Source organism: Patiria miniata, unplaced genomic scaffold (assembly GCF_015706575.1).
Source record: "Patiria miniata isolate m_02_andy unplaced genomic scaffold, ASM1570657v1 HiC_scaffold_3, whole genome shotgun sequence".
Taxonomy (NCBI): Eukaryota; Metazoa; Echinodermata; class Asteroidea; order Valvatida; family Asterinidae; genus Patiria; species Patiria miniata.
The window spans coordinates 9,047,162-9,073,883 of record NW_024037069.1 but is presented as its reverse complement, the minus strand read 5'-3'; the positions used below and the strand labels follow the sequence as shown (position 1 = coordinate 9,073,883).

The window sequence follows — 26,722 nt, the reverse complement described above, 5'->3', positions numbered from 1 at the left end:
GGAAAGACTAATTTTGTTCTTTAATTTTTTTAATGTCACCATATTTTGACAATGTTCCCCCCAGGCTGCAGAAGCAACGTAACCGACAGATGCTAGATGGAAGCCTAGATTTGTCTCCTAGTCACCTGCCCAAGAAACAAGCCCCGAGTCCCCACATTGACTCCATCACTGAGAAGGTCAGTGCTTGTATAATCTGAAAAATTTCTTTCAAACAGTATGCAGGAAAAAAAAAACAATTGGTGCTAACAAAATCTCACGTGGATTGTGCAGAGTTTTAGAAAAGTTTATATTTGTGGTCAAAGTTCACCTTCTCTTGTGGTTTTTTAGGCTTAGGCTTGGAAGAAGTGACTCCTTCATATTTTTAACCTTCATGCAGAAAACCAGTGTAACACTCTTTTTATGTAAACTTACTGTGGAAATCAACTTCCTCTGAATTGATAGCGCCTGGGCGCTTTCTTCCTCAATCCTGCAAAATTCTCTGAAACCTTTTGGTGGATTTTGAAGAATGAGAGGGTGTAGGTTTTATCAACAATCTGTTTAACAAAAAGGCCTGAAGTATTTTGCTTGGATAGTCTGCTGTGATCCTGAGTTTAGAGGGAAAAAAACTCACTTGGATTTGTTTGTCTCTCCTGCAGGTATGGAGTGAGTTGGACAAGAGTATCACAAGACATTTACAAGCAGGTAAGAACTCTGGAAAACTGGATTTGGCAAAGTGAGAAGTTACAGATTGTTTGCAAGCTGTGTTAATTCCATCTTATTGTTGCAATCATTTCCATAGTCATCACTTTCAAACTACAGGCACTGATTTGGAGGCATTGTGCAGCTTCTTTACATGAATATCAATCAGGGCCCAATATCTTCACTCTGCTTTGAGAGAAAACCTGGCTAACAGAAGAAAATCTGTGGTAATGGTTTATAGCCTTTTGTGGTTGAGCAAGGCGTTTTGGCACGTGCGCATGCGCATAAGATGTTGCTCAATTAGGTTGTACTTGTGCTTGTGTAAAATTGTGCCCAGATTACATATAATTACATATTTGGCGACAACACTTTTTTGCTATTACTAAGGCAATGTACTGTGTCAGATTAATATTATTTGTTATTTTAACTGGGTAGTCAATTCAGTGGAATCCACTGATCTCCCATGGGGCCCAGTAAAGAGAAGACAATGTGAAGAAGTTACAGTTTTAGAGGTTTGAGGAAAAGCTCAGAAGAATATTCTGGGAAAACCCACGGAATCAGGTAGGGACTGAAAACCCAACCCATAGATTGGCCCAGGCAGGAATCGAACCCGGGTCACAGCGGTGGAAGGCAAGTTAAGTACCGCGACGCCAACCTGACTCCCCATTGAATAACTACTTGTAGCATTTCATAGGAGTCAGATCACTGATATCCAAATCCCAATTTGTTGGGGTCGGAATTATACCGAGGTTGGCACTTTGAATAAAACTGCATTTCTTGGCCTTCCCGCTTCCAGCACCCACAGATCTTGGGTCCTCACTAGCCGAACTGCGAGCCAGTGCGCTGAGTCGCAGCTACGACGGTTACAACTCCCCGCTCCGGCACGAGAACAACCAGTATCTTGCCACGCTCCGTAAGAACTACTTCGTCTAAAAAAACAAAACCAATCAAACTACGTTTTCCTGACTTTTGTATTTAATTGTACACTGTCTGAAATCTCCTTGTGTGTGATTCCTGTTAACCTTGTAATTGTGATAACTATATACTGTTTGTTCTGAAAACTAAAAAGACTCTTGTCAAATTTAGAGAGTTTGGACGTGTGTGTATAATTATATATAACGGACTGAAATTGTTTGCGTGTGTGTGATGTTTGTATTCTTCATTGTATTCTTAACTGCGGTTGTACTGTTCCGATGAATTGTTATTGAATTGGTCGCCAAAGGATATATTTTTTTTCCCCATAAAATTCAGAACCTTTCAGCATAGAGTGCCCCTATAGCTACTTGGACTGTTTTTACTGTCATAAAAACAAGTATTAAACTCATAGGTTGTTTGAATAGTAAGGTTTTGTTCATACTCCTAGAGGAAAATGCAAAGTGAATTTCACAGGAAGAATCATTCTCCTGACGAGGACTAGAGCAGGCTAGTCAGAACGTTGAGAACAAACTTATCTTACTCGGCCTCAGTGAAGATAATTGCGAGAAGGCCCACCGCCCAATGTACATGTACTTAACGAAAGTAAATAAAATATAATTAGCAGGACAAGTTCCTTTTTTGAACTAGCAGGACGGTTCTTATTGGAACTAAATCTACCGAGAGAAAGTAGACACAACCACATGCTGTTACCGCAAACCGAAGCTGTATCGATACTCCACCATGCAAAGCCTAAAATCTTATATAAGAATCATTCTTGCTAAATTGTGACAAACCTTTACAATTTGATTGGAAGGGTCTTTCCGTTACGTTCTTTGGCAGCAAAATTGGCCAAAGTTTGTCCATCTCTTGCAGTGTGGGTACTTTCTGTTAGGTTAAAAATTCCTGTACGGTGTTGTATTCACATTCAGTGTGCATGTTCACACTCGGTATGAACCGACCTTTGAAAGAGGATCGCTTCACTTCACTTGATATGCATTTTTTTTTTAGATAGGAAAATATCTGAAACTGTGCAATATGGTTTCATGGCAATTGGAACTGGCCACATTTACTGCATTAGGCACAGTCACTGTAGAGAAGTATTTTTGGGGTTACGTCCGTCCATTGTTAGAAGATATATCAGTTATAAGGAGAAATTGCACTCCTTTTTTCCTCTCAATTTGATTTCTTGATGAAGTGTTAAAGTCATCTAGAACCCAATTTGGCACCATATACCTGATAATTCGCTCTTTTCACGCTCCGCCATTGGGCATGCAGAGCCTCGATCTGGCAACTTTACACAATAAAAATAGCCGGTTCAGTGATCTGAACCCCGACACGGGAATCACTGAACCGGCTATATTTATTGTGTAAAGTTGCCAGATGGAGGCTGTGCATGCCCATGGCGGAAGTGTGAAAAGGGCGAATTTGCCAGTGGTTTTTTTTGTGAATCCTGTAATCCACATTTTTAAGACCAACTGCCTGTTTTGGAACAATGGTGATAATGCCAAGTAAAAAAATCAGCCAGTTTCTCGTGTCTCTCCCCCCCCCCCTCCCGCTTCCATTTCCCACCCACCTCCCTGCCCCCCCCCCCCTCTTTTAATTCATACACTTGCAATATATTTTGAACAATTATCGTCAATATGTCTTGATATCTGTTTCACACAAACTTGTAGCTATGCAGAACGGGTAATGGCCTCTTTCGGACACAATTTTGAATCAGCGCAAGAGTGATAAAATGGAAGAATCCATCCGTCATGTACATGTAGGAAAAACTGCAAACTTGGGGGGGGGGGGGGGGGGTACCGCCCGCCCTCTTTGTTAAAAAAAAAAGCCATGACGAGAGACTAGTTATTTTTTTTACTTGGCCTAAACAGGAAAGGTTTTGTAATTACTTACATTTCACAGGCCTGGAGGCATTACAGATAAAAAAAAAAAATTGTTGCTAAAATAGTACCCATTCAATATTTACTAATATTTTTAATTTTTTAAGAATTTGAGAGGTTTTCTATAGTAAATGAAATAATATATTGTACGACAAAGCAATTGTTTTTTTTTTCACCTTGTTTCAAGTTTTCAAAGTCCGCCCAATAGATTCATGGTATTCATACAAAAAAAAATGTGACTTGTAATTTTCTTTTCTCCAATTAGCCTCGTTTTAAAATTATTTATCCAAGAGTTGGTGCTCATGCAGAATTCCTTCGTATAAAATTAAACTTGCCTGTTACCTTGAATTCCGTCCAAAAAGCTTTTGATAAGAAACCCTCCATTCCTGCAATTTCAGTATTTCACCTCAACAAAATTCCTCAACGTTCCTCTTTCCTTAAAGATGAGATTTGTGTAGTATTCAGTACCTTGTAAATGTACAACTTTTTATTTATTAAGTGTTCCAGATTTTAAATTAATTTTATTCATGCGCCTATTTGCGACGTTTTTGTAGCAGTATATAAAAGTTAATATTATTAAGAGAGTGCCTCATGTAGAAATGTGGTATGTTTAAGGGAGATTTTGAGGGTAAAAAGCAGTGTTTCATAAAATCCCTCGAATTTTCAGAACTGAAAATCAGCCACTAAAATTTTTAGTGAATCTCCTTAATATTCCGTTGGATATGTTTTATATTGCTGAATTTCTAACTCGGTCTGCCAGTCTGCTTAGTTTGTAGGATTTTTTTGCTTTAGAAGCATACTCACCCTCTTTATAGGCTAGTCGGAAAGTGCTGCCTTTTTTGTGAAATTTCATGTTGAAATTTTGATACGCAAACGTGTAAAAATGAATCTGGAAATTTCACGAAAAATATACATCTGAAAAAGGCAGCACTTTCTGATTAGCCTATAAAGAGGGTGAGTATGCTTCTAAAACAAAAAAAACCTACAAACTAAGCCTAAATGCGAAAATCAAAATTTGGCAAAGTGCGACACGTTTTTGTACATGTGGATGTGTGGCCTATGTTTACGGAGGCAGTCCAGTAAATAGGCCACATTTATGGGGCTACCAGTATATGTGACGTGGTGTGTCAAAACCAGGCAGATTTGGGCAGCGCTAGGAATGGAGAAATAACCGTGGCTGCAAAATGACAATTGGGTGATTTTCAGCAATTTTGAGATTTTGTGAAATTGTGATGCCACACATGTTTAAGATGTTCTGTAAAATTTGTAAACTGAAATTTCATTGCTCAAAGTCTTTTTCAAAACACTTTTAGGGAGGAATGTCATTTCACAAATTTTTGTTCAAAATTAGCGCGACATTTAAGACAGTCCGATTTCAAAAAAGTTAAAAACTTCGCTTTGGAACATCCAATTTCCAAAAACAAAGCTACAACTCAAAATTGACTTCTTGCCCAAAAGTGCCTGTTTTTGACTGACCACGTCGCATATTGTGTAGAATTGCAAGACCGGGTACCAACTGAATATGTGAACAAATTATTCTGGTTTCATAGGGCATATTGTAAACCCCATTCTCATGTTGATCGAACGTGAGAACGAGCTTTCGAATCATGAGAACCAACACACGAACAGTGTTTGCGAACAGGATTTTCACTCCCCACTTATTGGGGAGTAGATGAAGAACGTCAAGAACAAAGATGGCAGACTTAGGCCCCTACCACAACCTGCGTTAATATTTATGTGCATAAAATTGAAAGCACCCATTTAAGTGCAGGAGCAGTAATGATAAAAAACAATGAAATTGTACGTGATTAATGAGTGGGCTTGTCTTAGCCATTTTTTTGTACCCATTCCAGGATTAAATATATTTTCATGGAGGCTGCCATCTTCAATGCATTGCCAGCTGCACTCCACACGCACTTGGCATTTGTAACGGGCAACTATGGGGTACTTGCATTGTTGTCCTTGTATCCGTTTTCTTTAGAATTTCACTTCTGGGGTACTGTTTTTCTAAAGGGCGAGTAGTGGGGTAGCACCGTTGCCTAAATTTCCCATTGTACGAGTACCCCCAAAAGTAGCTGTCATAAGTACAAGAACACTGTTCACGAGTCACTCGAGATAAGGGTTTCAAATACGTCCATATAATGTCTAACTTTAGCCACATGGGAATCAAGTATTTTGGCTATGGGGCCATAGCTTTAGGCTCTGCCAGTGACACAGTGCAGTGGATACCGCAGCCCTAGACCCCCCCCCCCCCCAAAAAGCAGGATTTTCGTCACCAGTGTTAGATGTTTATCAGACACCATGAAATGATTGAACCAAACTTAATGACGTTACAAGCACAATTATTTGAGGGCTACATCCTTATGGTCATATGAAGTTTTCAGTAATGTGTTATATTAGGCAGTCACGTTATAGTTGTAACTTTGTAGTTTTATTTTTTGCTAATTCTTACGACATTACATATTTTTTTGACTGCGGTACAATGTAGAGTAACTTTTGGTTCAACATTTTTAAATACTTCAGTACTTCATAACTAACTCATTTATTTATGCAACACACACGGAAGCCAAGAACAGTTCAGTCTAATGACCAACTCAAGTACAGGGTATATTATTCAAAATGCAAGTTCCTTTTTCATTACGTAGCTGCTTTGGGTTTTATTTGAGTTTTTTTTTTCCCCATTTATAAATTAACAAGTATTATTAAAATGATTAATATATATGGTTTGAATTGAATAACAATTACTTGATGTATATCTATTGCGTGTTGATGTAATAAAAGAAATATTTACTGCAAATAGTGGCATCTTTGTGGAAAACATTTAATTTGACAATAATGTTTGAGCTGTGGTCCCAATAAAATTTTCATTTTGTAAGTGGGCACGTGTGGTCTAGCGGTGGAGCACAGGATTCGTGATCGAGAGGTTGTGGGTTCGAGCCCCACCGTGGCCATGCGTGTTGTGCCCTTGAGTAAGGCGCTTTACCTCAATTACTCCTCTCCACCCAGGTGTTAAATGGGTACCGGCATTATTCGCTGTGGAGGAGGTGTGGCTATCCCCCCCACAGCAGCATATGAGTCTGGCCCAATCGCTAATGAATGAGAGATGGGCACTCCGTTCCTGTGAACACAGGTTCATCCCCCTTTACCTTTAACTTTCTTGTATCTTCCTTTAATAACCCTCTGTGGGAAGTCAATATTCAGAGCAATATGTAGCACCCTTCAAACCCTGCAGGTCAGTTTCAGGTGAAGGGATATGAAGTGTTAAAGTAACTGTGTCGCGCAAGAGTCGCTGCACAAAAACAGCACTGTGGAGAGCAGTAAAGCGTGACCAAATCCGCCTGCTTGCCCTGAGCTTAAAGGGAATATACAACATTTGCAAACATGAAAAATTAAAACTACCAAATTATTGCAAAATAAGTCATTGGACTGTTAGCGAATGACATTCTAAAGCATCCTGTAAAATCATGGCACCTGGTGTGCTGACATTTTCAAGAAAACTTGGTGTTTGTGTATCAATTTCCAACGCTGGTAAACTGGCTTTTTTCAAATACTGCTCCCAATTTATCATATTTAGTTAGTCCGCATTTTCTTTGCAATCGATTACACACATGTGAACGGGTACAAGCCAGTTAGACTGATTCGCTGACCTTGCAATTCCCTTACTTCTATAAATTGCTCCGTTTCATCTTAAGAGGGGTCAGGGAACCAGACTACAAGAACATGATTGTTTTTCTTGGTTTTTTCCAGCATCTACGAACCCAAAACGTCAAACAAGTCAGTGTTACAATATTTGCTATAAAATGTGATGCGATCAAGCTATTATGAGTCGCTTTTCGGCCATTATCAAAATTTTGTTGTTTTTTTTAACATTTTTTTAATAGAGCTATCTTTCAGTTTATATTTGGTGCAAACCCCATGTGAATACGACCTTCCGTTTAGAAGTTATGGGACTTAGAACACAGGCAGATCAGCAAGAAGAAAACAGAGAAATCAACAATTCAGACTTGAAGAGTTTATGGAGTAACAATAAACATGCTTTATTTCAGGTTAGTGAATATTAACTCCTTAGCAAAAATGTCACATTTTAACTACGTTATCATGAGTGTTTCTAGTTCTCTGAAAAAAAAAAGTTGACATGAAAGAGGACATATGTAGCCTTCCGATTTTACAAAAAAGTCAATTTTGAAATTTCCACCCCTGCTGACCTATTTTGGGCTGTATCTTAAAATCATAATTGTCGACAAACAACTCATTTAGCTTGATCGCATCACAAATACTAACCCCCAAATCCATCCATTTCTGAAAATTACAGCAGAAGCAAATGTTGTACATTCCCTTTAACCACACAAAAGAATTGCGCAATGATCTGAAGAGTTATCCCTACTCTCTTTGTCTGTCAGTCCTTGGGATGTCTGTAGTACGTTGTATAAGCAGACTTTTGTGCACACATGTCGGACATTAGTCACGGCTGTGATTGGCCAAAAACCATTGGGCAGGGCTTTAACCCGTTCACGCCAGGATTATTTTGACAAGAACGGAACGAGGCGCAGGATTACTTTTCACTTGACCTCAAGCCAGACGCTTTAACCAGTTCTCGCCGGGATTATTTTAACAAGAACGGAACGCGGCGCAGGATTACTTTTCACTCGACCTCAAGCCAGGCGGGTTGAAGCCATGACCTTCAAGCAGCACACTCGTATTTCCGGCCTTGCTTGCTGTGAGCGGGTCGCTGACATATATTTCCAGCCTTGCTCCCTGCGTGTTTATCTGTCATCTGTTGAGGACATCGCAAAACTTTTGCGTGTATACGCCTCCGGCGCGAATTGGTTGATAGATTGGTCTATTCCGTCTGAGTGCCCTTTACTCCATCCCTTCCTGTCCATTCCCGTCATGGGTGCCCTGGGCTACAGTCGGCTTGGCCTGCCCTCGTCTCTTCAGCACGTAGACACACGCAAACAGTCCGCCGATGTTGATCGTCAATTGCAGCTGCCTTTTCCAGACCGAACTCACTTTCTGAAGAATCTTGAGGTCGAAGAAGAACGTATCGAATGAAAAAAAATTAAAAGCAAATCAAATGACAGTTACGTCTCTGTATGTACACCGTGCAAAAGTACCCCTCAAAGCTGTAAAAGAGAGGGAGGTTGAAGAACAAGTTGGCACCACTGCTGCCATGAGCCCAAGCTCAGATACTTTCCTCAGCGAAGACGATACGGGTTAGTGTCAATTCAGATAAAGATTGGTGGTATGTACAATGAGCAATAGACAAATCTCACAGATTTCCCACTCTGACACTTTTAGGAAGGCCACACAGTGTTGCCTACTGCTCCAACAGAGTCCATACCAAATCATTTTTGTGGATCCAATATTTTGAAAGGGTTGAACAAGATGTAAAAAAAAAAAAAAAAAAAAGGTTTTTTTGATGAGGATATATTTGCTGGATTTGAAGGGCCAGTCTACTGTCCTCTAACTGACTGAGTCACTGACTGAGTCACTGACCGAGTCACTGAGTGTATAATGTCCTAACCTGAAACTTTCAGGTCTAGCTCAACATGGCAAGCCTATTCTTGTTTAACCCATTCATCTCTGTACCGTCCATAGAGCTATATTAAATTACTAGAGCGCTAACTTCGTGTACAAAGTAATGCCTGCTGGGCGCATCCATGTTTGTGCACAAACCTATGAAGACCTAGACATTTTGTACGGCTTTTGTACGGCTATTTGCATATCTGCGTTTGTATTCCATACTGGCGCGTTATCGAAGCCGATACGCCCAAAACCGAAACGCACGATCAGCAAATGAGCGTGTCATCTTGTTCTACGCGAACAGCGCAACGCGTGCGCGTATTCGCTGCAGATGCTTTTTGCCGTCACGTCTTTTTTAACCGTCAATGACGCGCTTCAGTTGTTTGCGTGAGTTCTACTTGCGCGTTGCATGTAGAGTACACTTTCAAAATCCAATCCATCTAATCTCATTATGTTCTACAGACGAGCTCATGAATTCAAAATGTCTGCGCCCAGGACGGCTTCAAAGCGTCTCCGCGCGCAGAATGGCGAGTTAGCGCTCTAGTAATTTAATATAGCTCTATGGTACCGTCTCAAACCGCCTATTACTCCCTGAACCACCCAAAACTGCCCGAGCACTCATTCTTTTACGGATTCCTTTGAGAGACTCGTGGACGGTACACTGCGTGCACGTACTGGTTCGTGTGTGTATAGCACAAAGCACGCACGACTGTTTAATTTGAATGCGCAAAAGTCATAGTGTCGTCATCTGAGCATCAGGCGTCGTCAGCAATGCGTTTGAATGTCTCTCCCAGTGGTCTCCCCAACTCTCTCTTTCTTACCGTTGAGGGGGTACTTGTGCACGGAGCCCATACAATGTAATACAATGTAGTACAGGCGCTATTGGGTTACAAACCGGACGGCATCGTACTATGATCTCACCTTTGCCATGCATTTCTTGTCTTGCGTGAGTAGCACTGCTTTGCCGGTACCCTGCCGACACACCCTGCCCATCTCCACAAGCCCACGGCGGTACAGCTCCCAGTTATTCAGCCGACTCCCCATCCTGTTGAAAGTTATTCAAAATCTCAGATGAACAAAGTATTGAGAGTGCAGCATGCATGCTTCTACATTCCAAATCGTCATCATCTTAAGTGGACTGATTTTTCTGCTTCAGCACAAGGTGAGTGTTATTGAGGACCACTGGTTGACTAGTGGTTTATTCAAGAGAATCAGGCTGGCGCAGTGGTTTCTTTCCTCGCCTTCCACCGCTGTGGCCCGGGTTCGATTCCTGCCCTGACCACATCGTCACCGACACCACGAAGTAACACTCACGTACATACCAGTAAAAAACTAGCAATTGGAGAAAACAGCATCTTCAGTTGAACGCCTTCTAGAACAACATTTTGCATCAAAACTGATGAGTATTTTCAGTTGGGTTTCTCGTTGTGGACACTTGATGTATATATGAAATTTGCTGTTTTTCACCTGTTTGTATATCAAATCAACAAGAAATAGGAGAAAAAAGATGAGTGCTAGTTCGTGAAACCAAAACAGCTGCGAAACTATAAATTTCTGTTTTCACGAAGTAGTACGCTTCAATGTATTACAACACTAGATTAGTGTTACTTCGTGGAAACGGAGGTCAGCATGCGCGCGCTCAAACAAGAAGAGTGTTACTTCGTGAAAACGTTTTTGCTCGCATTTGAGTAGAGTGCACGCCATGCATTACAATGGTAAATGGAACTTGAGTGTTACTTCGTGAAAACAAAAATAACGTGTTAAATATGGTTGAACGCGTGGAGTTTCACTTTGTGGTGTTGGTGACGACATGTGGAATGGATTTTCAGTCCCTACCTGATTCCGTGGATTTCCCCCCAGAGTATTCCTCTGGGGTTTTCCTCCCACCTCTAAAACTGTAATTTCTTCTCACTGTCTTCTCTCTACAGATTTCGTCAGGCTTTCGAGCTACAGTGCCTAGGGCACTTTTGAGGAATCCTTGGTTTCATTACCAGAAAGAAATTTAAAAAAAAAAAAGAGTGTTGGTTAGCCAGTACTTTTTTCTAAATTGTGATTTATATATCAACGGAGATCAATTTGGTAATCGGTAATCTGTGATTAAAAGTGGCTGAGAACTTATTTCAAGTGAGGAGGTCTCTTTGTGATAGGTCATCCAAGCAAAGGATAAAGTCCATCCTAAAGTGCTTAACCCCAAAATTTCTGTTCTGCAGTGAACATGTCAATTATTCTTACCTTTTCCCAAATGGCTGGTAGATTCAAGACCCAGCACCACAGGTTTTGCAAGGGAAAAAATGAGACATTTTATGTTTTAAATAATGAATAATGAAAGGTTTGCGGAAACACCATGTGCGAATAATTTCTCAACTAAGAGAATGGTTCTGAAAAGAACCAGAGGTATAAACTCAACGTTCCGGTCAGTATGCTCTGACCATCTTCAGGAGAGTGCCTAAACTCTAAGAAAGTGAAAACTTAAGTAGCAAAAGGCGAAGTATTTTATGTTTTAATACAGTCAAAGCTCTAATCTGTGTTTCAACTGCAAAAAAGTCTTCACAGTAAATATTACTTTTCCTGGCTTTTTTAAGGTGGGGCTTGTGGTGGGATGCACAATTCATGTCTGTCGTTTATTAAACCACCATCTTTCTTGAAGTGAACTTTGAAACTTATTTTGTGCACAGGGTGAGTCAAAAAGAAAGTGACCTTGATTAATGATTTTCCCTTAAAAAACATTAAAAAATGACAAAAATGAATGCTGTGATATTTGTAATCAAATAGACATACTTGTGAGTAACATGTACTTCATCCTTATGTTATTTTTATTAAATGGAGACAGCCACATATTTTTTCAAATAATTTTTTCTCTCTTTCAGTCACTTTCTTTTGGACTCACCCTGTATACTCCCATTCGCTTATAATAACCTACCGAATCGAAAAAATACCCAACTGATTGAAACGACATTTATTTTGTTTTGGACTTGATTGATCTGATCCATTAAAAAAATCTTTCTGTTCTACGTGGTCAATTATTGTTGAATGCAGAAGGGTCCTTATACAAATCACTAGAGCAAGGTTTGGTTGGAGCAGACATATTGTATTGTGGCCATACGTGTCTTGTTCCTGAGATGCCTAGTATTCAATTCATGACCAAAACACTAATTCTGAATCCATACAGTACTCTCATTAAAGGTGCCAGTCTATTTGTGACCTGTTCTGTCAAAATCAGACTCTTCTGGGCATAAGGTCAAAAATGAGATTTTTGCATATTGTGAAAAAATATGTTCTTTTTGCTTTTAATAGGTGGTTTAATTTTTGAAACCAGTCATTCCTGGGCAGAGTTATGCTATTTTGAAGTTCATTGTGTCGAAAAGTAGAAAACGGAGAAAATGGCCACGAACGTCACAAAACAGTCATTTCTTTAACTGATAAAACTTAACAAATCATCAAAAATACTATATTTAGAGTTCAAATTAGGGTTTAAAACTTTTATAGTATATTTTAGACATGTTCAGGATTACAAATATGCAAAAATTAGAAAATCAAAAGAAATCACCCCACAGCGTTTTTTGGCCCTATCTCAATTTCAACCTCTGCCCACAAGCGTCTGCTTTTGACAGAACAGGTCACATTTTACAATTCAAAGAGTTGTTTGTGGAAATAAAACGAAATCAGCAGATGATAATAAGGTATATCCTCACCATGTCAGATACAAGGAGGTCTATGGAGTCACTACGTAACGGTAGGCTGGTAACATCCCACTGAACTACATCTATTGAAACATCAGGCCTAAAAAGAAAGACAAACCCAAAAACCAATTTCAAGCAAAAGTGGACATGGTTGAAATGTGGAAAATTTATGAAATCTTCAGAACTACAAGCTTTACAATCTCTTTTTTGTGTAATGCGAGTAACCATATTTCCAATGCATGCCATGATCAAATGAGGGAACATGTAACTTTTTGTGGTCATCAGGGAAAAGCCTTGAATGTTGGGTATGTTGATGCAAACAAAAAAATAGTTAGTCCAACTAGTATGAATGTATGACTTGTAATGGACTTGTGATGGACTTGTGAAGGACTAGTGAAGGACTTGTGGTGGAGTTGTGATGGACTTGTGATGGACTTGTGATGGACTTGTGATGGACTTGTGATGGACTTGTGATGGACTTGTGATAGACTTGTGAAGGACTTGTGATGGACTTGTGATGGACTTGTGATGGACTTGTGATGGACTTGTGAAGGACTTGTGATGGACTTGTGATGGACTTGTGATAGACTTGTGGTGGACTTGTGAAGGACTTGTGAAGGACTTGTGATGGACTTGTGATGGACTTGTGATGGACTTGTGATGGACTTGTGATGGTCTTGTGATCGACTTGGGATGGACTTGTGATGGACTTGTGATGGACTTGTGAAGGACTTGTGATGGACTTGTGATGGACTTGTGATAGACTTGTGGTGGACTTGTGAAGGACTTGTGAAGGACTTGTGATGGACTTGGGATGGACTTGTGATGGACTTGTGATGGACTTGTGATGGTCTTGTGATCGACTTGGGATGGACTTGTGATGGACTTGTGATGGACTTGTGAAGGACTTGTGATGGACTTGAGATGGACTTGTGATAGACTTGTGATGGACTTGTGGGGGACTTGTGATGGACTTGTGATGGACTTGTGATGGACTTGTGATGGACTTGTGATTGACTTGTGATGGACTTGTGATTGACTTGAGATGGACTTGTGATGGACTTGTGATGGACTTGTGATGGACTTGTGATGGACTTGTGACGGACTTGTGACGGACTCTACAACAACACTGGTCTATCCCATTACAATACCTTCCATTTGATCGTCTTTTCTCATTCACAGCTGTGACATTGCCTCCTGCATGTTGACAAGCTATGTCGTGATTGTCACCACCCAGGACGAAACATGGCCAGTTCTGCACAGCCTGTCGGGAATTTAGAAGAAACAACATTGAATGAGCTTCTCAAAATGTTTTAAATTGTTCTCAGTCAATAGACCAATTTAATGGTGGTGGTGCGGGGGGGGGGGGGGGGGGGGGGGGGGGTTGACCACATAATTGTTAACAGAGTACTCTGGGTTGTTTCACAGCCACAATTTTTACCCGTTTTCCAACCTCCTGAGATTCAAAAAGCAAAAGAGATTTAAAACAGGAAAATTTATTTTATGAGCACCATATGCTCAGGTATTTTGCAAGATTTTGTTTTTTATGTTTTAAAAAAGAATTCTCAAGCTTTTTTTATTCTCATGAAGTCTCAGAAATCATTGATAATATGGTGCTCATAAAACTAGGTCGGTATAAAGGGCAAAACCAAACATTGAAATTAGTATCTCCTCTCGCAAAGTTCCATCGTGCAAGATAAATCTCAAGCGGAATGTCCTACCTCCACCACTTCCCTATTACAATGCCGGTGGTCAGTGAAAACAATGCCAATAGTCACAGCTACGTCTCCCTTATCCCAGATTTGCCAATTTCTGGCTCAGAATGGCACCTACTTGAGACAGCAAGCCCAAACGTTGGCTGATACATTAAATGCACATGTTGTTGATTTTGTTTTATAATTCCATAGTGAATGAGTTCAAGATCATCTTCCATGGTTCCCGAATACTCTAAAACCTTTGAAGGTGTTAAGATCCATGTAATACCTCTATCGGTATGGAGCCCCCGCCGCACATAGGATCACAGATGACATCTCCCGGTTGTGGCTCACCTAACCTAACAACAGAAACATTTCACACCAAGTTGAAATTATGAAGATACTAGATATAAATGAGAAGAGAACTATGACCTTTTTTCTAATTACATGTATCTGCAATTCAGTTGGCCAATATGGTTAAAAGATTGGGAGTTCCATGCGCTCACTTATTAAAACCCTAACTCCCTAGGCCTTTTTGCTAGGATGTAGCCTCAATCCTGCAAAATCCTCCAATTGGCCTCATGGAAAAATAGCATATAGCCTCAATCCTGCAAATTCCTCCATTACTTCTTGAATATGGTCCGTGGAGAGGTGACCACTGCCTGAATCCTGCAAAATCCTCCGGCTATGTCTGTCAATAGGCTGAGGCAAAGGCAGTGACATCCTGTAGCAGTGCGGAGGATGCAAGTATAATCAAGGACTAAATTTATGCACGGCTGAGCATAAACAACACAAGGTCCGGCCCAAGACCTTGACACAGTGCGTACTCCGAAATCAGCAACGCACTTTGGCCATGTAACCTCAATCCTGCAAATTCCTCCAATTTGCAAAAAGGATTTTGGAGGATTCAGGGCGGTTAGGTAATGAAACACATTTCTGATGCTCAGACTATGCATTGGCGGGGGGGGGGGGGGGGGGGGGGGGGGGGAATCAAATTGCAATTGCAGAATACTAACAAACAGTGCCTTCTAATGCCAGAGGAATATTCATTCCCATCAGCATTGAACAGCGCCCCCAGGTATCAGGTGATGTCCACCCTCAAATCCCACCCCCAAGTGGCAAATATTGCAGTTCCAGAATGTGAACAAACAGCGCCACCTAGTGCCAAATTTTGCTCAGCTGGTATCCATTGAGCAGCGCCCCCAGGTGTCAGATTTTTTACACCCAACCGCCATACCCAACAAACATACATACATGTACACTCAACCAAAACAGAAAGTCCCCCCCCCCCCCTTCATTATGAGCACCTATCGCTCCAATGACGACTAATCAGTACAGAAATTCCTTAGCAATCCAGTCATACTCTCTATTTGGCCCATAACTGTGATAATGTGTTAGAATTTATGACAAACGATACCAAAAACAGTTGCACTTTTGTATACGTGCAAGTTGTGGTTCAAACTCACCTTGCACTCATACAAAAGTGCAACTTTTTTCGGTACCATTTGTCATAAATTGCATAATTTTGTACACATTATCAATGTTTTGGGCCAAACAAAGAGCATGGCTTGATTGCTATAGGAGTTTCTGTCGCAGTTTGAGCAACATATACCCAGTAGTTTTTGAGTTAGACAAAAAAGTATTGAGGGGGGGGGGGACTTTCTTTTTTGGTTGAGTGTATGATCTCATTCTAGTAAATATGCAGTAGGGGTGTGCATCGCAACTGGGTACCCGAGTAGCCGACCACTGGTGTCAAGAACCGGTTTCAGATTATGGGATCGGGCACCCATAACCAACTTTACATATTACTTGGTAACTTCTCAGACAATGAAAAAGAAAGGTTTTGAATGCCATTTGTGCAGACTTTTCAAAATGAAAACAGGGCTACATGGAAAAACAAAACAGATTCACGTTCATGACGCATGCAAAAAATGCAAATTTACACTGTAAAACTTCATAATTATAATGAGGTCACTGTACACACTTGTATATTGTTGTAATGACGCACCCTTGTGGAAGTATTACCTGCGGACCTTCATGAACAATCCGTACAGCAAGTTACACGATTTAAATTTTTGGAGTTGGATTTCTTTAACAGGTACCTGGGTACCCGTGTTTTTTTCAATCAGGTAGCTGAATACCCGTACTACCCATAAATACACACCCCTAATGTGTAGACCTACAATACCTCAACATGCAATGGGCTAGCGTGGAGCGCAACGTTGTTGGACCAAAGTGCACGATGTTCCTTTTATGCATACTCTCCGCCGTCAGGTTGATTCCGATCGTCGCGTCATTGTTGTTGACGTTCACCAGCACCTCCATCTCAAACTCCTTCATCTTGACGGGCCAGCCGTAGCGCTGGATGAGATACTCTCCTAGTTTCCCCGCGGCCTCTCGCGAGGAGAACAGGTGACTGTCGCTGACTCGGTGCCCGGTCACTCTGAACGTGGGCAGATAATTACGAGGTCGTGTATCCGTGACCGGTTGGTGATGGGAAGTTTCCAGATTGCTCCTGGGGGGAGTTTCTTTCGACGGACTGTTTCCGGTCACAAAATCTTCACCAGAGGGTTTTTGTGAACGATTTGTCTCCGTGTCGGCAATGCTAAGATTGTCCAAGAGGCGTTCCGTTGGGGTTGGTGAGGGAACGGTATGTTCCAGCAGGCTGGGGATGAAATCAACTCCCCTGACAAGCGTCCATGCGTCCACAGCGTGCACCCAGTCTGAGTGGCTCAAGTGACGGCAGAGTTCCTGCAGAGCTTCATCCTGTACGAGAAAGAGACGGGGTGGGCGTGAAATTAAATGTCACCGTGCAAAACCTGCAATCAAGTAGGTCTGAAGATAAAACTAGATGGAGATTCCTCGATGCAGAAAAAAAAGTGGAGAAAAATCAGGCTAAATTTATATTCTCTCTAGCTGACACAATTCTCCAATGTTTCCAGATGTCACACAAAAATGAGGTCCTGATAAGTTTTTCACAAGCCAAGTTAATGGTCTTAATTCAAAGTACACATGCAAACTGGGACCTTTAGTAGGCCGAAAGAAAACATGCAAAACAAAACCACGCCAACTTAACTCATCGTTTAGCAGACAATATTCTCAATTTTTTTCACGAGGCAAAGACAAGGTCCTCAGTATTATACCAGCCAAGGAAGTCTTAATTCAATATTTATAGGAGACTCTTCTTTGACATGTGAAGCCAAGTGATTTCACTATGTAGCCTAAGACTAGACTGGTACATGTACATTTTGTACATGTCCAACTTTTTGAAAAGATTGACCATTCAGTAGTCTGGTGGCATGACAATGGAGAGAATGTGAAATAGAGACTAGGTACCAGATTGTTCTTTTGACACACTTGACTGATGCAGTGCTAAAGCGGTGTTGTGCTGGTTGTTTCATTAGCCCTGGTGGACTCCCTTTCCTCCCTACGTTACGGAGGGATTGCAATGAAGACTTCGTCTAACCTGGGCTAGTTGTTTCATGTGCCAGTCTCATGTTGCATGTTTTCATTATCTTAAGTTTCAGGACTTCCATACATGGTATTGAGAGTCCCACATTTTTAGAGTAGTTCACATGTGTACATGTATTAGAATGTTCATGTTTTGCTGCACTGAAACAGAAAAAGTATCGGAAGACCCAATACCATATAAATAAAGTATCCTGATGCCACTCTTTGTCCTAAATTGTGTTAAAAGTCTACTGCACGCAAGTTATTTTCTAAAAGTTGTACTGTATTCACCTTGATTAACCCTAACCGCCCTGAATCCTCCAAAATCCTTTTTGCAAATTGGAGGAATTTGCAGGATTGAGGTTACATGGCCAAAGTGCGTTGCTGATTTCGGAGTACGCACTGTGTCAAGGTCTTGGGCCGAACCTTGTGTTGTTTATGCTCAGCCATGCATGAATTTAGTCCTTGATTATACTTGACATCCTCCGCACTGCTCCAGGATGTCACTACCTCTGCCTCAGCCTATTGACAGTCATAGCCAGAGGATTTTGCAGGATTCAGGCAGTGGTCACCCCTCCATGGACCATATTCAAGAAACAACGGAGGAATTTTCAGGATTGAGGCTATATGCTATTTTTCCATGAGGCAAATTGGAGGATTTTGCAGGATTGAGGCTACATCCTAGCAAAAAGGCCTAGGGAGTTAGGATTAAAAATTGTGAAAATTGATGTCGGGATACTGCACTCAATCCAGTACGTATTTTGGCAATTTTTGTTTATTACAATTTTTGAGTTCATAACTCGTATTACTACTAACTTCCTGCACTACTGACAACTACACAATATTACTCTTTCCTGAGACAGGTTGAGTCCCTTCAACCGTTTAACAACCACGAAGAGATGATCGATGGTCCGGAGATCCAATGCCTGAAACAAAAACATCAAAAATGGACAAACAATAAGTATTTATCAACGATATATGTCCTAAAAAGTATACGCCTTACCATTTTTAAAATAACTACGAAACCATACGGTCGATTTTTGCATATTTAACATCACACCCACGGTGAGTAGCATTTTTTGTACAGGTTGCAGGGTTCGAAATTAGCGGTAGCCCGCTAGCCAAATGCTAGTCAAAACAGCGGCGGGCTAGTCAAACTATTCCTTAAGTAGCCCGGCTGGCGAGTCAAACATTATTGGGATACAGCAATGATGAAAGGACAGGAAGAAATAATTCATGAAAGTTAGAAAGCAAACCTGTATCAATTTTGTGTATAATTTATGAACTGTTTTAGGGTTAAATTATTAGATCTGTTTATTGAAAAACACTGACATGATTGCCTCAGAATAGACGAGAAATCAGTTGGAAACGAAATCTACTAAGGCCCCGACCTATTTTCGCTCCAAGGTCTCCTTGGTGAACCACGTCTGTTTTCACATCGGGTACTTGTGTGAGAACGAAAATGATAACGACGCGAAGATATATACCCATCTACATCTGATTGGATTTTAGATTTATTCAGGCTCGTTTGGGTCACGTTTTAAAACAGTTCTTATCAACGGTCAGTTTAGATTTGTTTGTTAATGACCTTGAATCCTTCAAGTTCATTAAAAAAAAATTACCTTTATCTTTACCCGTCCCAAAGGGGTCCGCTCATAAGTCCGACGCCTCGTAGGTCCGACGCCTCATAAGTCCGACAAAATCGTATCCCCTAACCAAATAAAGGCCCATAAGTCCGACGCCTCGTAGGTCCGACGCCTCATAAGTCCGACGCCTCATAGGTCCGACGCCCCATAGCTCTGACGCCTCGTACATGTAAGTCCGACAAATTAAACGCCTCGTTTTTCCGTTGTCGGACTTATGAGGAGTCAGACTTATGAGGCGTCGGACTTATGAGGCAGAATAAATAAATTGTACCGGTATGCCTCATAAGTCCGACGCCTCATAGGTCCGAAATTTCGGACTTATGAGGCGTCGGACCTATGAGGCGTCAGACTTATGATACGGCCCCGTCCCAAAAGACATTTTAGTCTCAAGTTTAAGTTTTTACCCAATGACCGCCATAAAATTATTTCATAAATTTTCATGCTTTAGGAAGCTAAGTGAGCGGTCTATTTTGGCAAGTAGTCTCTTTCACATCATGTAATTTTTCAGTTTCCATAAAAGTCCAAGGGTGATTTTCTTAAGAAATCAGTGTACCAAAATTAATTTTTAAAAACTCTGACTTTTACACGTTAATTTTCATTTTCGAGGGGCCCTGAAGCGTGCCACCATGGATCAACTTTCACTTGCTCTATACACGTTTTACATGTATGCCAACTTTTGTTTATGAGACACTCTATAAAAAAAACCAAAAAAAACATGCGGGCTAGTGAAAATACCAGTGGGCTAGTTAAGAGTCTGTTTTAGAAGCCCGGCTGGCTAGTGAAAAAAATTGGATCCTGCATTGCCAAGAAATTTGAGGGGTAAAAACGACCTCGACACGACAACAAATGTATGAGCTGAACTTTTGATTTTCTGAGGTCAGGCACGGTACGCTGGTACTCCGAGTCATGCACGTGCGAATTGGTAGGAGCCATCCGGGTCTGGGTACCTGTTCAATCTCGTTTCTACGCAACTGTGGACCGTGGCTATGTACATTTGTATATAGCCATGTTCACGAGTCTACCTCCAGCCTAATAGTAGTACAACCATGGCGCAACAACACCATGATAAAATGTAGGGCTGAGGTTACTCCAGCTAGCCTATATTTTGGGCGATCGTGAAACTACGGACCCAGTTCCTATACTATATGGGAACAACATGGTTCAAAATCCACTTTTCAATTATTTGACCCACTACTAGTTGGCGACATTAAGAACATGCAGGTATGTCATACATAAAGGGCAGGGTTTTGAATTTTTGAGGGAAGTTTGGAAGTAAAATGACGATGAAAACGACAAAACGCAACACGAAAATAAAGATGGCGATCACCGCGTGATGTACCGTGAATTGCAAGGCGCTGAATCGCGCGGCACCAGCTGTAAACCGCGCAGGAAAATCCTAATTTCTACCCCAAGAAACTGTTCAAAAATTACAAAAAAAGGTGTCATCAAGTCTGCTTTAGGTTGAAAAGGTCATATACTGTGTCCAATCACGGTGGCCATGGCTGGAAAAAAGATAACATATCTTGGAAAAAGTTCAAAGGAGGGCCATCAACTTGGTCCCAGCCCTAAGGGAGCTTTCATATGCAGAAAGACTGCAAGCTCTAGACCTGTATTCCCTTGAGAAAAGAAGAGAAAGAGGAGACCTATACTATAGAGAGTTTCAAGATATTGAAAGGCCTTGATAAAGTAGACAGCAGCAGATTCTTCAAAACAGCTGACAGAACCAGGACCAGACTGGGACCGTGAGTGCATAAAAACGTGCAAAATTACAACTGACGTTTTTTTACTCACCATTTGGCTAATTAATGCCCACACAACACAAACATCAAAATGATATAGTTGCAAGCATGTCACCTGCAACATTTGAGACCTTAAATCCAACTTTAAGGCAAGTTTTTGGCAGTTCAAAAACCATCCACGTCATTCTCCATGCTCTAGAAATGTATGTCTGATTCCCAAGGTATTCTGGGTAGGTGCAGGAAGAGCCTTGCAGCTTACTTGTTTTTTAATCGATGGCCAAATGAACATAGCGCCCTCTGTTAAAAAATGAAACATTTTGCATTCACTCAGATCAACAAGAGGGCACTGTTTTATCTACACGATGAAAATGTTATAGCTGAGGAGTCTTTTTGCACAATGCATTGCAGTACACATCAATGTGATGTCTCACGTTTGGATTTCGATACCTCTCTTTAAAATTAGAATTAAAAGCTGAATTTTTGGTGATGCAATGCTCACAACAGCAACTTTGCGAGGCAAAAGTTTCGGGGATTATTGAAGAAAATGTATTGAGTAAGAAGCTTGCAAATTTGATTCACACGGTTTTATTATGCAGCACAAACTTTTGCACGATATGGATACCTTAAGTTTTGGGACTCTGATACACAGTATTGAGAGTCCCAAATTTTCGGACTAAACCAGGACAAGAGGTCACTCTCTTAAACTCTTCAAGCCATCCCCGAAGAAAAACATTGGATGTACATATGTAGGAAGAACTTCTTCACCCATAGAGTGATAAACATCTGGAATTCCCTTCCACAAGCAGTAGTAGATGTAGCTGGAGTTACCCAGCCCTGAGTTTTATCATTGGGTTGTCTATTAGGGCTGGAACGAATTTTTCTCGTAACTTGTAGTATAGGCAAAAGTTTTTGGAAAATGTTCAATTTTGTTCCCGTTACACACTAATTGCAACTGCAACTCACCCCAAACTTGCCTGGAATAACCATTACACAGGTCCTTGAAGTAAAAAATGATCCATGATGAAGATTCAGCCTACAATTGCAGTGAAAACAGGAGGAATAACAGCTAACTTGACAACCTTGCTGGATTGGCCAGGACTGCTATTGGTTTGTGCACAAAAAAAAATTGTGTACAATGAATGGCGGCGGTCGATTACCATCCACATACAGCTCGCTGGTACTACGCGTTTTTGCGGTCGGTGCATGACGTGACGCGGAAGCGTAATACCCGATGACTGTTTCATGCATTAAGAAGAGGTTCACTTGCATCACAGTGCGGTACTGGAAGTACCAAAGCTGTGATGCGAGTGGTAAACCTTATATTAGTGCATGAAACAGTCATCGGGTGTTACGCTTCCGCGTGACGTCATGCGCCAACAGCCAGCGCAGCCGGCAAAAACGAGTAGTTGACAGCGATCGCTCTCTGTGCCTGTTAATCGACCGCCATTCATTGTACACAATTTTTTTTGTGCACAAACCAATTGCGGTCCTGGCCAATCCAGCAAGGTTGTCAAGTTAGCGGTTATTCCTCCTGTTTTCACTGCAATTGTAGGCTGAATCTCCATCGTGGATCGTTTTTTACTTCAAGGACCTGTGTAATGGTTATTCCAGGCAAGTTTGGGATGAGTTGCAGTTGCAATTAGTGTGTAACGGGGACAAAATTGAACATTTTCCAAAAAAATTTGCCTATACTACAAGTTACGAGAAAAATTCGCTCCAGCCAGTAATAGACAACCCAATGATAAAACTCAGGGCTGGGTAACTCCAGCTATAGTAGATGCCAAAACTGTAGCAGCATTCAAGAAAAGACTGGATTGTCACTGGGAGCAATAAAAGATAGGATATGGGGTCACAAAGGCTATGCCTAATTAACTTACCCATTAAACCGTAAGTGTAAGTGTAGGCCTAAGTGCCGATAGAAAAAAAGAACAAACAGTCATATGACACTTGACATGCTTGACAGTGAAACACAAGTTTCGTTCACCCATCACTAGCTCTACTGAGTGGAGCGTTGAATTACGGGTACCCCTCCATACGGAGGGGTACCCGTAATGGAGGGGTACCCGTAATTCAACGCTCCACTCAGTAGAGCTAACCTAGCTGGAGTTACCCAGCCCTGAGTTTTAACATTGGGTTGTCATCTAGGGCTGGAGCGTATTTTTCTCGTAACGTGTAGTATATTCAAAAATTTTTGGAAAATGTTAAATTTTGTCCCCGTTACACACTAATTGCAACTGCAACTCGCCCCAAACTTGCCTGGAATAACCATTACACAGGTCCTTGAAGTAAAAAACGATCCACGATGAAGATTCAGCCTACAATTGCAGTGAAAACAGGAGGAATAGGGCCTAACCGCTAACTTGACAACCTTGCTGGATTGGCCAGGACTGCTATTGGTTTGTGCACAAAAAAAATTGTGTACAATGAATGGCGGCGGTCGATTACCATCCACGTACAGCTCGCTGGTACTACGCGTTTTTGCGGTCGGTGCATGACGTGACGCGGAAGCGTAATACCCAATGACTGTTTCATGCATTAAGATGAGGTTCACTCGCATCACAGTGCGGTACTGGAACGGCAACCGTCGTGTAAATAACACTGCACTATGAATGCACGATAGCCGGCCAACTCGACGGTTGCCGTTCCAGTACCGCACTGTGATGCGAGTGAACCTCTTCTTAATGCATGAAACAGTCATCGGGTATTACGCTTCCGCGTCACGTCATGCACCGACTGCAAAAACGCGTAGTACCAGCGAGCTGTACGTGGATGGTAATCGACCGCCGCCATTCATTGTACACAATTTTTTTTGTGTGCACAAACCAATAGCAGTCCTGGCCAATCCAGCAAGGTTGTCAAGTTAGCTGTTATTCCTCCTGTTTTCACTGCAATTGTAGGCTGAATCTTCATCGTGGATCGTTTTTTTCTTCAAGGACCTGTGTAATGGTTATTCCAGGCAAGTTTGGGGTGAGTTGCAGTTGCAATTAGTGTGTAACGGGGACAAAATTGAACATTTTCCAAAATTTTTGAATATACTACACGTTACGAGAAAAAATACGCTCCAGCCCTAGATGACAACCCAATGATAAAACTCAGGGCTGGGTAGCCCTGGTGGACTCCCTTTCCTCCCTACGTTACGTAGTCGTATTGCAATGAAGACTTCGTCCAACCTGGGCTAAGGGCTGGGTAACTCCAGCTAGAGCTAACCCATCACCTGCCTTTCTTAATTGGTTCCGGTGAATTTCAAAGAACACTCTTCCTCGATCGACAGCGGCATTTATCTCATGCCCAAGCTTCTCGGTACATTCGTCAAGTGCAGTTCGCTCAAATCCGGTGGCAACTGTGGCACCGAAGAGGAATTTCTTGTCCCCCTCCATTCCCCCACTAAAGTTGCAGACCGCTGCAAGTAAGTGCAAACGCAAAGCAAGCATGCACTGCGCACAACGTGACTGAACTTTGACATATCCACATCACTGTTAGCGCCCTCTCGATTTTTTTTTAACGCAGCCATGGGTTTGCACCATAGGGTTCCAGACCAGTAAATAAACTTCCATTGACCCCAATGATAAATGCTCCCACTTCAGAAATTCGGGGAAAATACTCACAACTCTCCAAGGTGTTCGAGTTACACATTAAATTAAAGCTTATTTCATCATCTTTCATTTTCTTTACGGGGGGTCAACTGATGACTTTTAGGAGAAATTTCCATCCGAAGATGATCACCCCTTAAAAAAGTCCTGAAGCCCATCGCCATTTTGAAAAACGATGCCTACACTCCATTGCAAAATAGAGCGCTTTTTAGGACCCCAATTTCATCCAAATTGAACGGAACTACAAGCTCACAGTCCTGTGCACGGCTTCCACGCATATTTTTTACAAACCCTCCAGTTCATGACACAGTATGCTCAAATACTGATTTGGCCGGTGTGGACGATAATTCTGTCCCCCGGTAAAAGTGTCCGGGGGACACAATTACCTAGGTAAAAGTGTCCCCCCTGTCCCGTTAATTCTGTCCCCCTCCAGGTAATTCTGTCCCCTCCAGGTAATTCTGTCCCCCCTAGTTTTGCACGCATAAGTTGTTATATTGATGTTATTATAATGAATTCAGCGCACAGGGTATACATTTTTAGATTTTTCCACCCTTCATCAATGATTATCAAAATGAAATTAACGTTTAGATGTTAATCAACCGATCTATGTTTCTGCAAGAAAGCAGAAAAGGCACGCCCTCCGTAGGTGCGGTACACTCGCGCGCACGCCCACCATGCAAATCGCTCGCTCCCGAAGTCGTCATCAAAACGGGAGTTGTGCTTTGACGTAAGCACCATTCCCGAATTTAGCAAGGCGCCGCGCAAAATCAGTTAATAACTTTACTAATATACAGTCTGGGTGCTAGACTTGTGACGTTGCACGGGGACACATTTACCAGGGGGACACATTTAACGTCGTGCATGGGGACAGATTTACCTAGAGGGGGACAGGTTTACCTAGGTAAAAGTGTCCCCCCGGACAGATTTACCGGGTCAAGACCCGTTAAATCTGTCCGGGGGGACACATTTACCAGGGGGGACAGAATTACCTGCCACACCGGCGTAGGCAATTTCGGACCGATTTACTGGTCTGCAACCATAGAGCTATTAATATACATGTAGCTCTATGGTTTGCACACTCGACACCGTGCGCGCCGCGCCTATAGCTAGCTCTATGGAGGGAGGGATGCAACCCTGTTTAAAATTCCCATAGACACCAGTGCTATAAATGCTCATACTTTAAATTTCTTTTAAAAATACTCAAAACTCTCACATTTATTTAAGCTGCACAGAAAATGATGATCAACATGTAAGCTTTAATTTTCTTTTCATTTTTGTGTTGGGTTGACCATTGACTTTTCGAGATATATTCTCACCCAAAGAAGACGACCCCTATTTTCCTCAAAGCAGAAGCGGTCTTCAAAAACGATCCCTCCACAACATCGCAATATAGCGCTACTTTCGAACTCAATTTCATCCAAAATGATCAGAATTGGAACTTGAATCCCCAAGTCCGGGCCAGAGCTAGTTCATTGCCACATCTCTTCAATTCCCCAATTTTATGGCTCTCAGAACGCTCTTTAAGTCTTAGTTTGAGGGTACATGTATAACTTTTATTCATGAGCTCGGCGGATGGGTTTAGGCCTATTTACCGTGTGCATCCCTAGGCTGCAGCCGGCCGCTTCTTAGGGGCCGGTATAATTTAAAAATTAAACGAAAGAAATGAAGTGTAAATTGTAATTCTATCGAATCTATCACTACACTGAAAACTTTATTTAGTCAATGAAAAAGTCGTCAAATACCGGGAACAGAATTAGTAGTGATTAGTCAGACGACGTTTCGGGGCATGAATAATTATGCATGACAAATCTAATCCATGCAATACCAATCATATTCATTGCTGGACAATTTAAAATCAGTGAAAGACTAATTACATTGACGGACTAATACTCCGAACTTTGACAAAGTATTTTTGTACACTGCA

The 26,722-nt window shown here is 41.5% G+C and overlaps 2 protein-coding genes across 3 annotated transcripts in view; one reads left to right on the top strand and one right to left on the bottom strand.

Annotated features, from left to right (window-relative positions):
• LOC119737771 (ankyrin repeat domain-containing protein 26-like) overlaps positions 1 to 2,925 on the top strand; it is a 72,782-nt gene extending 69,857 nt beyond the window's left edge. Inside the window, exons 56-58 of the mRNA XM_038212362.1 lie at positions 65 to 176; positions 636 to 681; positions 1,475 to 2,925. Coding sequence (XP_038068290.1) covers positions 65 to 176; positions 636 to 681; positions 1,475 to 1,611 — 295 coding nt within the window. The 3' untranslated portion in view covers positions 1,612 to 2,925. The remainder of the gene's footprint in view (positions 1 to 64; positions 177 to 635; positions 682 to 1,474) is intronic.
• Positions 2,926 to 7,032: 4,107 nt separating this feature from the next.
• On the bottom strand, positions 7,033 to 24,659 carry LOC119737770 (THUMP domain-containing protein 3-like). 2 transcript variants are annotated; one of them, XM_038212360.1, is made up of 9 exons: positions 24,427 to 24,659; positions 18,672 to 18,749; positions 16,562 to 17,139; positions 14,663 to 14,732; positions 13,831 to 13,943; positions 12,692 to 12,779; positions 11,232 to 11,245; positions 9,921 to 10,044; positions 7,033 to 8,498 (listed from the first exon to the last, which is right to left on the bottom strand). In XM_038212360.1, exons 1-9 carry the CDS (start codon positions 24,637 to 24,639, stop codon positions 8,337 to 8,339), a joined length of 1,440 nt encoding a protein of 479 aa, XP_038068288.1. In that variant the 5' UTR covers positions 24,640 to 24,659; the 3' UTR covers positions 7,033 to 8,336. The 2 variants fall into 2 exon arrangements, with proteins under 2 accessions (XP_038068288.1, XP_038068289.1); XM_038212361.1 differs by lacking the exon at positions 18,672 to 18,749.
• Positions 24,660 to 26,722: the final 2,063 nt, after the last annotated feature.

What these genes read in the sequence shown, in the direction of transcription:
- LOC119737770 (XM_038212360.1), bottom strand. Translation starts at nt 24,639, where the DNA reads ATGCTTGCTTTGCGTTTGCACTTACTTGCAGCGGTCTGCAACTTTAGT. An exon ending in TCAACCTGTCTCAGGAAAGA is followed by an intron (nt 17,140 to 18,671) that starts GTAATATTGTGT and finishes TTTCTCGTACAG; the next exon opens with GATGAAGCTCTGCAGGAACT. An exon ending in AAAAGACGATCAAATGGAAG is followed by an intron (nt 12,780 to 13,830) that starts GTATTGTAATGG and finishes CTTTCTTTTTAG; the next exon opens with GCCTGATGTTTCAATAGATG.